The sequence below is a fragment of the Mobula birostris genome, chromosome 6 (genome assembly GCF_030028105.1).
Source record: "Mobula birostris isolate sMobBir1 chromosome 6, sMobBir1.hap1, whole genome shotgun sequence".
Taxonomy (NCBI): Eukaryota; Metazoa; Chordata; class Chondrichthyes; order Myliobatiformes; family Myliobatidae; genus Mobula; species Mobula birostris.
In genome coordinates this window covers 72280756-72298286 of record NC_092375.1, presented here as the reverse complement: position 1 = coordinate 72298286, position 17531 = coordinate 72280756, and the positions used below count along the sequence as shown (strand labels likewise).

At 38.5% G+C, this 17531-nt stretch overlaps 1 protein-coding gene across 3 annotated transcripts in view; it reads left to right on the top strand.

Annotated features, from left to right (window-relative positions):
- Positions 1-17531, top strand: part of cnksr2a (connector enhancer of kinase suppressor of Ras 2a) — a 562236-nt gene that overhangs the window by 347961 nt on the left and 196744 nt on the right. For all 3 annotated transcript variants that reach the window (XM_072260647.1, XM_072260646.1, XM_072260648.1), the window contains exon 10: positions 3755-3888. In XM_072260647.1, coding sequence (XP_072116748.1) covers positions 3755-3888 — 134 coding nt within the window. The remainder of the gene's footprint in view (positions 1-3754; positions 3889-17531) is intronic.

Genomic DNA, 17531 nt, shown 5'->3' with positions numbered 1-17531 from the left:
CTGGCATTTACATATTACTATTTAATTATTTATGGCTTTATATTGCTTTATTTATACTCTATTCTTGGTTGGTGCAACTGTAACGACAACCAGTTTCCCTCGGGATCAATAATGTATGACTATGACTACTTAATCATCGTCTCAATTTCTCCTCCTGATTGTAGGCCTCCTGAATTTAGTCCCTTCTGTGCACTATGTACCTGTATCCGTGACAATAACATTTCAGTCATTGTAGACCAGCAACATGAACAATTAAATATGCAAAATAAACTGTGGCACAGCTCAGATGTTGGTCTGATATGTAAAAGCTCTCTAGTAAATACAAGCCTCACTGACAGTAACATTGTAGTACTGAAATGTTCCATTTGTGTTCAATATGTCAAGAAACAGCTGAAAAAGTATTACAGGAAAACTGATGAGATCTGTTGGTCTGCAGCAGAATGAGAGCCAAGTATAGTATCAATGAATAGGTTATTGGTGTGGTCAGGATGAGAGCCAAGTATAGTATCAATGAATAGGTTGTTGGTGTGTAAGTGGTGCATAACAACATTATTATTGACACTGCCATCACTTTCCTGACAGCTGAGTGAAGAACACCTCCCATCAGATAGCTGTTAATTCAGAATAGATATTGCATGTGGAAAAGGGCAGCATTGAGGAGCACTGAATCTCACAAGGTTACAGATAGACTGCAGGGGAGCTACAGAGAAAGAAAGCTGTGAGACTGTGAAAGCATTTGTATGTTAAACAATTTCAAAATCGAGTAGTGCCATCCTGGAAATGATATGGATCAGTAAGCTCAAAGTTGATGGGAGAAAAGTAGCTAAAGCAGATCCCTAATGTATTCACAAATCCCTGTGATGACTTCCTTATCATTGAAAATGCTTCACATTATGATTGCCCATGCACTGAAGAAGATAAAAAGCACAGGTCAACCAGGAAGATGCTGAAATGATCAAACAAGAAGATATGAAAGTTATGAGGCATCTACTCTGCAGCTTATTTGTCATCCTTATGATGTTTAACACACCAAGTCATGACAAGAGCAACTAGTAATATGCAGCATTCATAGCTAAGAGAAAAAAAATTTGCTTTATTTGTCACATGTACATCGAAATATACAGGGAAATGCGTTGTTTGTGTTAAAGACCAACACAGTCTGAATATGTGCTGGGGGCAGCCCGCAAATGTTGCCCAGCTTCCAGCACCAATACAGCCCGCAAAGCATCAAACATAAAAAGAATTTGTAAAATTAATAATATGCCTCTGAAAATTGTATGCAAATAGCACACTTAAATTTGAGTCAGTCTGAGCCTGTCAATAATCATTCAAGTCTAACCTGGGTTCAGATATCCACAAGTGAAGCTACTGCTTCAGTGCACTGACATCTTTTCAGTTTCTGATTGTAGTAGAGGTAAAACGAACATATTGACCATAAACACGAGGAAATCTGCAGATGCTGGAATTTCAAACAACACACACAAAAGTTGCTGGGGAACGCAGCAGGCCAGGCAGCATCTATAGGAAGAGGTACCGCCGACGTTTCAGGCCAAGACCCTTCGTGGATCTCGGCCCGAAACGTCGACGGTACCTCTTCCTATAGATGCTGCCTGGCCTGCGGCGTTCACCAGCAATTTTTATAATTGACCATACTAATCACTTTGCTAATTGCTAATATTTATCGAAAAAGAAAGCTGATGTTGTTGAGTTCAGAATGTTGTAAAGTAGCTGGTGCTAATTGACAGTAGGAGAATTTGCAGTCTTCTTCACCTTGAGATTTAACTTCCTTATTCATGTGGGTCCTTTGGTGCAAAAGTTGGCCATAGATTCTAGAGAGAGTTAGCCCCAAAGGCATGATATTGGCAAGTGAGTGCTCTGAATTTCATATGGAAGGATTATAATATTAATTATATAATAATAATATTAATAACAAGATGATAATAATTTACTGAAATGTCAGTGAAATATCTCAGCATAGAGGGTATTAAGTGTTCAGTGCAGCTGGTCTTGAATTATCTTTTAACTTGAGCTTGCCATAATGACTTGCAAATGGTGGTATATTGTTTAGGCAATGAAGCAGATCAGTAGAATCTATAGATCAAGGAAACAAACGTCAAAGAAATGTTTTGGTGGCATTTGGAATCGAGACAAATGCTTACAGTTTTCCAATTTAGGATGTAACTGTCAGATGAACATAACGTTCTCCCCCCGCTTTAGTGCAGCTCGAATAAGCATCTTTTCAGATGATTGAAAGATACTCATGTTGGGTTGTTGCTGGTTCGGAAAAGTGTTTCAAGTGCTAAATTAAAATTCAAATTCGAATTCTCTAACTTGTGCAGGAATTGGCACAAAGTGACATTAAGAATTATAGACTAGTATCAGCAAAGAAGGAGGACACTAAGCCTTCCAAAGCCATAATATCTCTATATCTATACCATCTCTCACATATACCATCTCCGTATCTATACCATTTCTCCATCTATACCATCTCTGTATCCATACCATCTCTACATCCATACCATCTCTTCCGTATCCTACCTCTGTAGCTCTGCATGATTATTTTCTTCCAAGTGCTGATCCAACTCCTTTTTAAAAAGCACAAATGAATCATCCTTCAAAATTGTGAAAATGATGCATTTGTAATACTAACCACCTGCGAATAATTTTCTTCATATTATCTTTTGTTCCTTTCCCAAGTGGGTTAGTTTCTTTATTGTGGTTTTTAACCCTTCCTCCAATGAGAACAATTTCAGTCTGTCTACTCAATCTAGACCTCCCTAAAATAATCACACAGCTACTACACCTCATCTCTTTTATCCCCTCTAGGGAAAGGAATTCCAAATTATTCAGCCTTTCCCTCTAATATCGGTGCCTTATCCAAATAAACTTTATATTGAATATTTTCTATATTTGCTCCAAAGACTCCCAATACTTCCTCCAACACAGCGATCAGTATTGGATGCAGTTCCCCATCTGCAGCTGAGTCATTTTTTTATGGAGATACGTTATAACTTGCTTGCCTTAGGATGATGCAGCCAAGGATCCCATGTGTCATTTTTCAGGTCACTTTATTGACGTCAACTTTATCAAATGCACTGCTGCATTCAAAGACTTGTTGACAAGAGCACTCTAGTTGCTTTGTTCCTGCATCCCTTTAGTTTGTTTCCCACTCCTCCCACCACTTCACACTTTTCTACATTAAATTTCATCAGCCAAATGTTTATCCATTCCACCATGACCTCCTGAAATCAATTGCTGTCTTCCTCTGGAATTTTAGATATCACAGAGTAATGCTTTTCCAAACAATGTTTGTTTTACCTACTTACAAAAAAAAATTAGTGACACCCTGAATGCAGTATCTTGGAAGGTTTAATAAGTCTTAGACACCTTTTAACCTGAAAGCACAGCAAATTCTAGACTTTACATCAGCTAGCAGGAAAAAGTAGGAGCTCTTGTCCCTAGAAAAGCACATGTTACTCAGAGCAGTACCACGAGATATACTGGTAAACAGAAATAAGTGAAAGGTGATACATTATGTGTTTCCACTTGTTGATGTAGTTTTATAAAATGGATGATTGGCCAAGTTTGATGTCTGAGATTATAGTAATTTTTCCATTGTTTTTCTTGGCACCAGCATTTTGTAGCAATAAGACTAACTTTGTCTCTTTCTTAACAAGGATTTTTGTTTAATTTTTGCTTATAATAATCTTGCTTAAGCTCAAGAATTTTATTCTCCATTTTTTTTTGTAAATAGCCAATCATCCCAAAAAGTCCAACTGGGAGTGTTGCCACACCAACTGGTACTCTCAGTACACCTACAAAGCGAGACAGTTCTGCGCTACAGGACCTTTACATTCCCCCTCCTCCGACAGAGCCATATACTCCCAGGTAAGCATTTGATACCATTGTATAATTTATTTATAGAAGTAAAGAAGAACAATACATTCCCTTGTTTTGAAATGCTGATAGAGTATATGATGCATTGATGACTCATTCAGTGCAGTTCATTTCTATATATAGCTAACACCTTCACATAGCATGTTCCTGTTAAATTTGGAACTGATTTTCTATAACCTTTGAATGCTCCTTTCACATCAAAAAGTTACACAGTATGCTGTCACCCAATATAATTTATCAACTAGATCTTCACTTAAAGAATAGGAAAATTCCATGAATTAGATTGTGAAAGTGGAATCAGTGAGTGGAATGTCCATTTATAATTTTAAAAGTTGAAATGCACATGACATTTCTCTTGCTGTTTATCACAGTAAAACACCCGGACTGAAAATCTTACAATGTTAAGCAGCAGTTAATTTTATTCATAAATTATTGAGTTTCCAGTCATGAAAAGATACAACTTCTGTTTAATTTGAACATGATGCATTTTCTGCAAAGAATATAAAGAGCAAAGCTGAAGTTCTAATTGTAACACAAATGGAACAATTTACAGATAGAAGACAAAATGATAGGCTCGGTGATAAAACTGAAAAACTGCATTCACTGTTTCATCTTAGTGAGATTTTGTAGATCATCCAATGTCTGGTGGTATCAGGCATTAGTCGCAAATATCTCTCTGGCACTGTACTTTGTAACTGAGTGCCAAATACAACTCCCATTTGGAGTCAACTCCTCTGCAACTGAATCATAAATTCACTGCGTAAGCAATTGTTTTCTTTTCTCTTGGGTATTTGGTCAGCTGAGAATTATTGTCTTTTCACATAGCACATTACAGGAAAATGAACAAGGCCAGCTTTCTATCCATTGCACAACACTCTGACCTATGCGCAGTGCATAGCATTTCTTAATACAGGTTGAGTACCCCTTATCCAAAATTCCAAAATCTGAAAACCTCTGAAATCCAAACATTTTTCGAGGGCTGACCAGATGTCACAAATGGAAACTTCCACAAGGTGCTGGGAAGGTTCCCAGGCAGTGCGGGTCTCTGTGCACCACAGACGGTCCTGAGAAGTGATTTCACATCTGTAATGAACAGAAATCAATGAAAAATGGATAAACATTGCATAAAGTGAATGAAGATCTTGAATGTGTTTTGAAAGTGGATTTGTCAACATTGGAGTGAAAATACACTGCTTAACAGTATTGCTGATCTTGAAACAAATAAAGATCTAGCATGACAAACTGAGAGCTTAAGGTAATTGTGAACATTCAGCAGGCTGGTTGCAAAAGTTTAAGAAAAGGCATGACATAATATTTTTAAAGATTTAAAAAAATTTTAAGATAAAGCATCTGCTAATCATGAAGCAGCAGAGAAATTGATTGATTACGCTGTGAATTTCGAAGATCATCACTGATGAAAATGTAACACCAGAACAAGTTTACAATGTACTGGAACCTTTTAATCAAAAACTGGCATTGTAGACGGAGACCGATAGCCTGCTGCTGTCTGTTGTTGTTCAACGGCTGATTCAGGTATTCTCCTGATGTTACTGTGCTGCTTTTGTTACCCTGCTCACATTATATTTTCATTATATTAATGGTGTGTAATAATGTTTACTGTTAACTACATGTGTGTGATGAACAAATGTAGAACAAAAGACTGCTTAATAGTAGCAGATAAATTCAGAGTCAGAAATGATGGTGATCTCAAGCTATCTCATTATATGTTCCAAAATCCCCCCAAAAAATCCAAAAACTGAAACACTTCTTGTCCCAAGCATTTTGGATAAGAGGTACTAAACCTGTATTAAGATGGCTTTTCATGATCTGTGAAAATCCTGAGTTGTTCAAGTCAGGTGAGGGATCTTTATGGCTCTATCTTCAAATGCTGATTTCCCAGTCTCTGAAATTCCTCTTCACCCTTCACTGCCTTCCTTTTAAAATGTTTGATAAAATCTACAGTAATTCTTTTTGTTGTCTATCCAAATAATTCCATTTTTTAAATGTTTGGGGCCAACATTTTTTGGCACTACACAATTTGATTTTTTATGTTAAGGATGTTACACAGAAAATATTTTTTTGCAGCTAACTGCAAAATAGAACAAATCTTAATAATATGATAAGGTTTTAAGATGCCTTGAAGCTTTAACCAAAATAAACACTTAATAGCAGTACACAACTGAGAGTTGTAGATTTGTTACAGTAATTAAATAAAAATTATGCATGAATTATTGATTTTCTTCCATATACAGTGGTACCAGAAAAAAAGCAGTTGATAATCTTGGCTTAAAACTTATATTGACAAATGTCCTTCTGAAAGTTATGACTAAATTTGTAATCTGAATAAAAATGCAGAATTACCAGATGATTGTGAAGATCTGGTTAGAAGCCTATTGTTTTTGTAAAAATATAGAGTTGCACTTCAAATTCTCTACTTGGTATTATGACTTGTGTCTCAAGGAAACTCCTGAAGCCATTTCATCATAGAACTGTTCGGCTTAGTTATGTCAAAGAGCTGCCCGTGTTGCTTTTGTATTCTGTTGTATTACAAATATCAAATACAGGTTAAGATTTATAAACTAGATAAACCATTTCATAATGTGTCTTATTGCACATCCTCTTGGCAGTCTGTTTCTTAAAGGTATATTCTTTGATGATATGTCTCACTGCAGAAGGAATTTTGACTACCTAAGATAGCAGCATGTTAATGTTCTTGTGCAATGTGTCTCTGAACTGTGCTGAAAATATCTCAGAGCTCCCTTCACCCTATTTCTAAGTCAGTATCCAGTGTTGTTGCAAACTCTTCCATATGTCTGTGAAGTTCATCATAGTCAGGTTCAAGCTCACTAATGTTCTTTAGCAAATGATGACAGCATTTCAGCATTGTTTTCTTTAGTAGTGACCTTTGCCCTGTTATCATGTTGCAATGCTTATCTTAAGCTAGAAATTGGATTCATCCTTTAATTTGATGCCCTGTACTTATTACATTCATTTATGATCTTGTGAAAAAACTATGCAACTAAAAGGCATTAGAGGATGTGCATTCAGATGGAACTCATATGATTGCTGAGAGGGTCACTTTCAGCTTTACACGGACAGTTGTGCTTCTATGCTCATCAATGAGAGAAGAACATCGGTGCTTAAAGACAGAGGATGTAGACGACGTCTGAATGCGCACAGTGACTACCATCTGAGGCAGGCTGATTCCAGCAGCGTAATATTGAGGAGATAGAGGATGATGCCCACTGTGTTTGATTGGGCAGGAGATCTGCTGGATCCAATATGGGAAGAGCTGGAATACATCATCCAGAACATCCGAAGTTCCTAAGGCAGCACCTTCCAGACTCACGACCTCTACCTTCTAGAAGGACGAGAGCAGCAGATCCTGGGGACACCACCACTTCGAAGTCCCCTTCCGAGTCACTCACCATCCTGACTTGGAAAGATATCGCTGTTCCTTCATTGTCATTGGGTCAAAATCAGGGAATCCCCTCCCTAGCAGCACTGTGGGTGTATTTACACCTCAGGGACTGCAGCAGTTCAAGAAGGCAGCTCATCACCACCTTCTTAAGGGCAACTAGGGATGGGCAATAAATGCTGGCTTAGTTGGAGATGCCCACATCCCGTAGATGAATTAAAAAAAACATTTCTGAACTATGGAGCAAGCTGGAAGAAATGTCATGACCTTACTAGAAATGTCTCTAGATCAACATGAAACACATAGAAACAAACTGTAAACCCATCAACTCTTCCTCTATCCACTCAAATAGAGGCCAAGCTTCCAAAAAGTTGATGATGAAAACCTCAGTCGATGCCCTTCATTGCTTCCCTTTGGTCAAAGACAGTGAGGAAAAGGAGAGCCACTCTGAATGAGAAGGGGGTTCCCTGACCACAGCACACATTCTCAGTGGAGAAACCCATCCTGCAGCTAAATGACTGATGAGGCACCTATCCCCAAACAACATACAGGGAAAGGAATAAGTGAAGTTAGAGGGATTGATGATAAACCAGGATAAAGTTGGGCACCAGATGTAGGGAATCTAGTGTAGGAATTTGCCAGATGAAAGACTGAGGACCATGTTATGCCAAAGCTGATGCTGGTGCAAAGCACAATAGTTTGTGAGCTGTCAGGCCTGCCTCATAGTGGCTGCAGGAACGCAGAGGACATCATCTCCAAGGTCTTATCAAAGATTATGTGAAGCCATGTCATTGCAAACTCCATTCTGGTGGTTTTATTTGCTTCTTGCCCAGGGCCTGGTGAGAATCCTGTCATGTAGCACTCACTGGGCCAGGTGAGGTACACATAAAGACACACAAATTTTTTCAGCTTCCTCACAACCTTGCCCTGATTAGGCGCCAAATCTCACAGCCACTTGGGAGCACCAGACGTTCTAAAGGAATGGTGTTATAGCACCAGGGCCAGTTTGATGTCCTCACTGAGTGGCAAGATGCCATTTGCAGGCAGAATGCAGCTCACGCTGTAACCCACCAGTAGCTCCACAGTTCTACAGCACTAAATGGAAGCTGCTTATCCACAGCTGACTGCTCTCTGCTCCCTGTCACCAGTTTGCTCCCTGTACAAGAGTTGTTGTGCATGAGCAGAGACTGGTGATCCTGTAGCACACAGGAACTGCTATCCACTCTGTTGGAGCAGGATTGTACTCCTGCATTCAGACATCAGTCCAACATGATCAGAGCCCTGCTCCAATTGTACCAAGTCATTAATTTTAATTTTATTTTATTGAGCTACAGCATGGAATAGGCCTCTCTAGGAAGCAATCCTCTCATTCAATCACTGGACAATTTACAATGACCAATTAACCTACCAACCGGTATAGCTTTGGATAGTGGGAGGAAACCAGAGCACCCGGAGGAAACCCACGCGGTCACAGAGAGAACGTACAACCTCCTTTTAGGCAGTAGTGGGAGCTGAACCTGGGTCACCTGTACTGTAAAGCATTGTGCTAGCCACTTTCCTACCGTACCACCCCATTTCCAAGAATAGAAATAAATATAGAAGGGTTTGGACATCCTAGGTCTATCCACTGGTCATCTCCAGGTCTGGAGGTTGAAGCAGATGGTGGAGCAGTCCCAGTCCCATTGGAACACTTTGTATTCAGTCCCTCGAGAGGTGGTCTTGTTTGCGGGGTCAGGAATCAATTACCTCCTTCATGAGGAACCCAAATCAGCTCCCACATTAGCAGATTACTCACCTGTGTCCCACAGCCATGCAAACAGGCTACTCCTTCAAAGGTCCAGCATAAACGCAGCCGGCTGATCCAGGACAGGGCTGTGGTGCCTGGACTCAAACTGAAAAAGACCAGCTAGACCACGGTCACAGAAAGGATGCTGTGATGTTGTGTGACCATGTTAAAAGCCCCCATAACAGTGTAAATGAGGCAAGTGTATTAAAATTCGGCTATGTATTTGAATTTTTCTTTTATCTTGTGTTGCAATAACTGAGTCTGAACACACTAGCTCCAGTCAGATGTAGTGGTAGCTGCAGTTTTTCCTGCAGAAGTTTGCTAATGGAGGGCTGCCACTGAATGAGTCTGTCAACAGCTAGAAACACGGATTGGAACAAAGTAGAAGGCCATTCAACCCATCATGTCCATACTAGCTCTGTATAAGAACAATCCAGCTAGTTCTATTCCACTGCCATCTCCACTTAGCACTACAAGTTCTTTCCATTCAGATACTTGTTCAGCTCCCCTTTGGAAACTATTATTGAGTACATCTCCATTACTGTTCCAGCAATGCATTCCAGACCCTATTTCTCCCCGTGTAAAAATAAATCCTCTCTCCTTTCATATTTAGTTCTTTTGCCAATCACCCACACTCCATGTCTCCTGCTCCTTGCTAGTTTATGCTCCCTCCCCAGTAAACTGCTTCTCATATCACCTGTTACCTCTCTGCCCTTTCCACCAGGTAGTTTCTTGTGAAAGCCCGTTAATATCCTTCCCAGAGATCACTAGCCTCATCATTTCAATGCTGAATAATGCTCCACTGTTAATGTTGGCACAGAAGCGTCTGGGCAACCTGCTCTCCCTATGTCAGCAAAGTGTTTCTTTAAAAGCAAACAACAGAAGCCCCAAAGTAGTCCGTGTGCTCCTGGTGGTAGTCCCCCATCGGTCATCAGTTGCACCCTTGAACTCCTGTTTGTAGCAGGAGTTGATGAACAGTGACCTCATGTTTGATAGCACAAAGAAATGCCTGGCCCACTTTTGCAAGGGGCATAATTTTGTGGGTAAGGTCAGCCGTTGCTCATAAAAAGTATGGAAATCAATCCAATTTCTAGGCTCTTCTGTCCTGCTGTCTGTGAATATCGTTTGGTGTCTTGGTCTTGGTTATTGTACTGCTTTTCATAATTTCTATAAGAAACTTTCACGCTTTTTCTGCCTGTTTGGGAGGAAAGGTATAATGAAACACCGTTGATGTGGTAATGGCTGAAGTGAAGTTGAAGAGATAGCAAGTGGAAATCACTCCTTGAGTCTTTAAAAGCAAACTGAGCCGAAGTCACTTTGTGGCGGATCATCTTGGCCTTCTTTTTGTACCAATTACCTTTAAGTTTGCAGTTACTCCTTAAACCTTAATTTCACAAAATAATTTGCGAAATAACTTGTGGGTGTATTTTTAAATGTTCCAGCTGTTGTCTGGGCTGTACTTGTGGGTGCTTTATGCGTGTGACTTTTTTTGCAGAAGGCTGGGAAGTTCCAGTATCTCTAGAACTAACAGGTAAGTCCTTGTGAGATGTGTCTGTTCAATCATTGTGATCCAGTTAATCACAGAGCCAAAAATGTAATGTGTTTACAAGATTTTTTTAAAATAGAAAATGCACATGCTGCCACAGTTCTTTGATCCCACAACCAAGTTGTGTTTCTTGGCTGTGTATGACCAGAGGATGTGGATGTAAATAGTAGGCCCTTCTGGCCCTTCGAGCCACACTGCCCAGCAATACCCTGATTAAATCTAGCCTTATCATAGGACAATTTACAATGACCAATTAACCTACTAACCAACAGGTCTTTGGACTGTGGGAGGAAACCCACATGGTCACGGGGAGATCATACAAACTCCCTACAGGTGGCGACAGGAATTGAACCCCGGTCTCCTGTACTGTAAACCGTTGTGCTAACCACTACACTACCATGCCACCCCTTTTGAATTGTTCCTGAGCAATTATGGCTGTCTTGTGAATATAAGGTAGAATATAAACTCAATATAAATATATGACAGATATGTCACATACGTCACATGGTTAATTGTTTGAAGTGAAAGTTTAAAAAAACTCAGTTTTTTATATGAAAAATAGAGCAAGCTGACACTTTACAAGATTGAGTTGCAAAATATCCTCACACTAATGAACTTTGATTATAAACAAATTTAAAAATTTCTGTGTAATCTCTCTCTGTTTTAGTGATTGCAATAACAAACTTTAATATGAAGCAAAATGTTTTCATGCCAAATGCTGACATTTCAATTTATTTCCAAACCTGAAAGATCACATTACCATAATTCATTTCAGCTAGACAATGTCTCTGGATTGTTTGAACTTTTTCCTTGTTTCTGGATGGTATTCTACTTCAGCACTTTAAAAAGCAGAATCCAGGCTGTCACCCATAAAGGGTTTTGCTTTCAACTGTTTACAGCTTACCTTACGATATCATACATGTCTTTCTATGAATAAAACCTCTTTTAACGTAATACTTACTTTTTCTGTGGCCAAGGCACATTTCATCTATTTTTAGATTATGAAGACACGCAGTCCTCTTTTATTGTCATTTAGTAATGCACGCATTAAGAAATGATACAATATTTCCTCCGGTGTGATAGCACAAACCACAGGACAGACCAAGACTGAAAAAACTAACAAAACCACATAATTATAACATATAGTTACAACAGTGCAACAATAGCATAACTTGATGAAGAACAGTCCATGGTCACAGTAAAAAGTTTAAAGTCTCTCAAATGTCCCCCATCTCACGCAGACAGGAGAAGGAAGAAAAACTCTCCCTGCCATGCCCGGCCACAGTCCGACTCTGAGTCGTCCGAAAACTTCGAGCCTCCGATCAGCCCTTCGACTCCGAGTACTGAGCACCATCTCTATCCGAGCGATTCGACCTCAATATCGGTCGCCAGCAGCAGGGAAAGCTTCAGTAACTATTTTGATGCATACAGCTGAAAATAAATATATTTACGTAAGCCTTCTAGCCAGTAGGTTATACGTTCAAAAATTAGTCCAGGATCTGAGTTCATAATCTGTGCAGCTATATCTCTAAAAATTGTACATATTGTTCAAGAACAGTTTTAAGAAACAAAGATAGGTCATATCACCCTGTAGGCCTTCGAGTCTGTATTTCTCTGTTCCATACTAATTTCCATTTTACAGTATCCATAATCTAATAATTCTCATCTTGAGCATGCTGAGTGACTGAGCATCCATCATTTGGGTTGAAGATTTACAATGGTTTACAGTTCTCTGAGTAAAGAAATTTCTCTTAATCTCAGTTCTTCATGGTTAATCCCTTATTCTCAGTCTAACTCTGGATCCTCCTCCCCAAGAATTTGGCCTTCCAGCATTCGCCAGAATAATAGAATTCCATTCTCCTGGTGAATATAGGCAATTCATATTGAATCTGGATAACCCCTAAAATGAATTTAGTGAAGGTATGTTGTACCTATTTTCTTTCTTACAGATAAAACCCGAACCTTGTGATGAGTGTGGGTTTGCTCAATTGTTGAGAAGTTGCTGCAAACCTCATAATGATTTATATTCTAAACCCCCCCAACACACACACACACACACACACACACACAGTTTGCCCTAATCAGCAAGTTGAGGTCTTTTTTTAAAAGAGGTTTCATCGGCATAAAGCCTCACTCAGCCATTAATAGCAGAAACATTAATTGATCTTGCCTCTCCTTTCGTTCTTCTGCTCCTGAGCATTATTGAAAATAATCAGTACAGTTAAAGTGAGATGCTTCATAAAATAAGCAATTCCAGAGTTGCCATGCCCTTAAAATAGATTCACAAATGTTGCTGCCACTGTTGCTGAGGAACGTGGCTTTTGTAATGATCCACATGGTATTTGATCACCTCACTTGATAGCCATTCTTATAATTTTTCATACACTTCACAGACAAATTTATCTATTTCTTCATTAAACTGACGCATATTTCCTGCTTTTGCAAGGCCTTTTGTGCACACATTCAAAAATCTGATCAGTGTGAACATTTTCCAAAATCTAATTTCACCTGATAGATTTGAAATGTGTGGCTGCTGTAATGTTCTTAGTTTAAGTGCAGTTTTAAATAGTGTATATTCATCACTTGAAAAATAGTCTTTATCACTATCCTTCAACTTTTAGCATATTTAAATTACATGGTTCATCTGTTTTTGAATTTCTGCTCGAAGTTGGACAGTACGTGACACATTAAGACAAGCCGCAAGCCCTGTCTCCATAAACAACCCCTGAATTGAATTATTTAATATGCCTATTAGTTGTAAAAAAGGATGCCCAGTAGTTTTCAGTGGACAGATACAACAAGGCCATTACAATAAATGATTACCAATTCTCAATTTTTGACAAACTCACGTAGATCATAAAATATTCTGTTGGAGAATGGGTTGTAGCATTGATGTTTTCTGAAGCATATCTCAGCTAGCAGTACTAATGGAAGACATGGCTGTAAAAAAGTCCACTTCCCAAACTTTAATTCACTTACTACATAGGAGAGCTGAAGGAAAATAAATGGGCAGAAAACAAATTTAGTTTTGTGCTTCTACTTCTTGTACCAATGCATTAGATCCAGAGCTATTTCAGATATGGCAGCAAGGTGCCACAGCAGTTAATGTTACTGCCTAACAAAGGTTCAATATTGACCTTTGGTTCCGACTGTGTGAAGTCTGCATGTTCTCCTCTTGACAGTGTGGGCTGTATCAACTAGGTGCTCTGTTTTCCTCCCAAAGACATGATGGAAAGTTAATTAACTAATGCATTTGCCACTCAGTGTAAATACATGTCAAAAGTATTAAGGGGAGTTGGTGGCCTTGTGAGAGAGAACAAGTTGCAAAGGACAGAGGAAAAGAAGAATGGGACTGCTGAGGTAAATGGTCTTCTGTGCCAAATCAGAGATTAAAGGGGTATTTGAATGCTGCAAGGTCAATTAAGAGGCTTTTTTTCTTTGTTTCTTTCCTTAAGGATTGAAGTACACAGGTCTCAGAGATTTAAATGATTTAAAAAATAATTCTTCACAGGTTCCCCTGAAAATCCTCTGTACTCGAAACCGTGTCCGTCCTTTAGTGGTGTTGATAAGTTTAACCTAAGCAATGCCACAGACCTAGAGACAGAAAATAGGAACCCAGCAAGTGGACATTTAAACAACTCTTTAGATTTTTGCATCATTTTTGAATTAATATGATTGTAAATAAAATAATCTTGCAGCATGATGGAAATAATCAGTTTATCTTTTTAACCTCACTTTATAATGGCCTTTCCAATAACAATTCATCATACTTCATGTTTCTGTAAACTAATCTCTCAGGCAGTGTTACTGTGACTTTACTGGGAAATACCAATTTCATAAGCATTAGTTTATCTTCATTTTGAATGAATTTGAACAGAGAACTCTGAGGACAGTTCTGTCTTAAATAACAGAAGGAAATATTTGAAACAAGTATGCTGAAGTAGCCATTTGATAAAATTGGTCATGGTAACTTCTTGATTTGCAATCCTTTAATGTGTGTTTTTTCCCACTCTGCTGATCATGGTGTTCAATAATATTTCTGGGATATAATAATCCTCCACTTCATGCACCAGACATTAACATTCAGCATTTTCACTTTAGCCAAATTGTGATCTAAAAGCCTCACGCTTATGTACTTCCTTCTGTCTGAGGATTCAAACTGTAAATGTTAGTTTGTTGAATAGCAGTGATTAAATTGCTCCAACTTCTGCGTGGAGATAAATCATACTGAATAGAACAAGTCTGTCATAGAGGAGAGGACTTCCTGCAATGCAGCAAAATAAGTTGGCATTGTATCATAGAAAATTCTTATATTGCAAATGTATATATCATACTCCAAGTGGAGTGCCAATTGAATTATCTTTATTACATATGAAAAGAAACACTGTTTACAAAAAAATCACTTTTCTCTATTGAAAAGAAATTACCAAGTATTGAGTACAGGAGTTGGGATGTTAAGTTGAAGTTGAAGACCTAATTTTGAGTATTGTGTACAGTTCTGGTCATGTACCTGCAGGAAAGATAGCAATAAGATTGAAAGAGTGCAGAGAAAATTTATAAAGATGTTGCCAGGGCTTGAGGACCTCATTGTAGGGAAAGTTTGAGTAAGTTATGTCCTATAACATGCAGTGTTCACAACAAAAGAAAAAATTCTCCCCTATTCAGTTCAGTTTCTCCCCCATTCAGACAAACATTAATCATCTTCTGGATGTAGATTACATTCAGCAGACTGTCTTTCATTGGAAGCCAGTTATACCAAGGATATTTTGAAATGGCAGATTCTACTTTTTTATCTTTGCTGCTAAATACTCCATGGTTTATTATTCAAATAAGATTGAACTTTGTTGGACTTATTTCGTGAAAATAATCAGTATGTCTACCATTCCATTTCCAGAGTGCTATAATTTGATTGCAGAGAACAAAGCTAGTTCTCCAAGCACTTCCTTACAAACTCTCACAATCTAGAAACAATGCCATAAGTACCATGAAACTCCCTGTTTCAATGCTAATCATCCAGGCTAGATCTGGGTGCCATAGTTTCTCTGGGATCAGGAGATTAAAAAAAAACAAAGATTTTTGCTTTTGCGAGTGAAATGTTTAAATGGTTGAATAGTCTGCCAGTGCTGATTACCTTGCCTACTTACAAGGAAGAAACAGTTGAACAAGGCAAGGGAGGATACAGCTATTCTTAGCAGCACAGGAGCAATCCTGTGGTGACAGAACATTTAGGCTCAGAGGTGGATTATAAGTCTTTATACAAGAGCCACCAACGCACTCTTGAGTACAGAATCCCTGCTGGAGCTGCAGCCACACTGCAGGCTTCTGATACGCCTGCACAGCGCACTCTCAGAAGAGAGAAAATTGAAAGGAACAAATGTTTTCCTTCAAAACAACTAAATCATGTATTGGTTTGAGATGTACTGCTGCTACTGATTTATTCTCACAACACTGCTTTAACAATGATTCAATGGCTGATATTTAGCACACTGTGCTGCTCTGAAAGTGGTATTGTGAGAAGACCAAATCCCTATCCAACTTCAATCATACTTAAACATAACATTGCTTTTTCTAACAGTGTAGAAACAATTACAACTCGACCACAGATTATAATTTATTTCCCACCAGGATTAATTTACTTGGACAGTATTTTATAGAAAGCAGTTATATCAACTGTGTGTTTTTTTTAATGGTGCCACTGTAGATTTGCTTGCACAGTATAAATGATCCTGTACCTTTTATGCATTTTTAAAAATATAAATGTCTTTTTCAAAATGACTGCATTTTGCATGCACTTGATTATAGTTATTCTGATGACTTTTTCTGATTCAATTTCTCCACCACCGTTTCTGTCACTCCACAGCCTGACTATCCCCACCAAAAAGAGTCTCAGAGTTCTAGATTTCTAAACCCAAATCAACTTCTGTACTTCACTAATCTTAACTTTCATCATAATCATTCTAACATGTCCAAATGTTCTTTTTCACCTGACAATGCCAGCAACAATGATTGACACAAATTAGTTACTGAGTTGTGGATTGTGTGGATGGCAGCTTTTCCCCCTGACACTTGATTGACAAAGTAGACAGTTTTACATTGGAAGATTCTGGTCTAAAGATATATATTGAGCATCTTGAATGAAGATGTTGTCACTTTTATTTTTGGCCTCTTCAGAATTCAAGGAAGCACTAAAAATACATTGCCACAAAAATCCAGTTGATCTTGTAAGAAGATGATTAACTCGGCTACTTGGTGCTTTATTGATCTTTATTGATTGATCATGAAGTAAATACATTTTGTTAGTTAGCAATTTGTACCCTGCAACATGATAAATAAAATGTCCATACTAGATAGAGTTTAAAGAACGTCGCAGGTCCTGCTCCCTTTATTTCTCTCTCTTCAGTGATCCTTATCCTTGCACAGTAGCACTGGTCCCTCGAGTTTCATATCTGCAGCCCAGTGATAAATGTTGTTGGGTGAGTATGTGAACTGAGCCACATCATTCACGTTAAATGAAAACGTGGAAGTTTGTTTCTCAGGTTGGTGGCAGAAATTGAAATACTGTCATGAGAAACGGTATTGAAAATTCTTGTCCAAATATGGTAAAATTGGTTGTGATCTTCCAAGTTTCAAACCTCATTTCTTAAAAGCAGAATTTTCCTACCAATTATGCTTATCGGTTTAAAGTAGATTACAACACCAGGTGTATTCTTCTCTGGCAGTGGGGAAGCGCAGCAATTTCAAATCCTATCATTTCTGGTATCCATGGTACCAAGTGGTTAAGATTTGCTGCAAAACTGTGATGAATGTAGCTCAACGAAATTGCAGGTAGCATTTCCACAGGACAGAATGACTGTAAAAGGGCACTTATCATAACATGAGCAAAT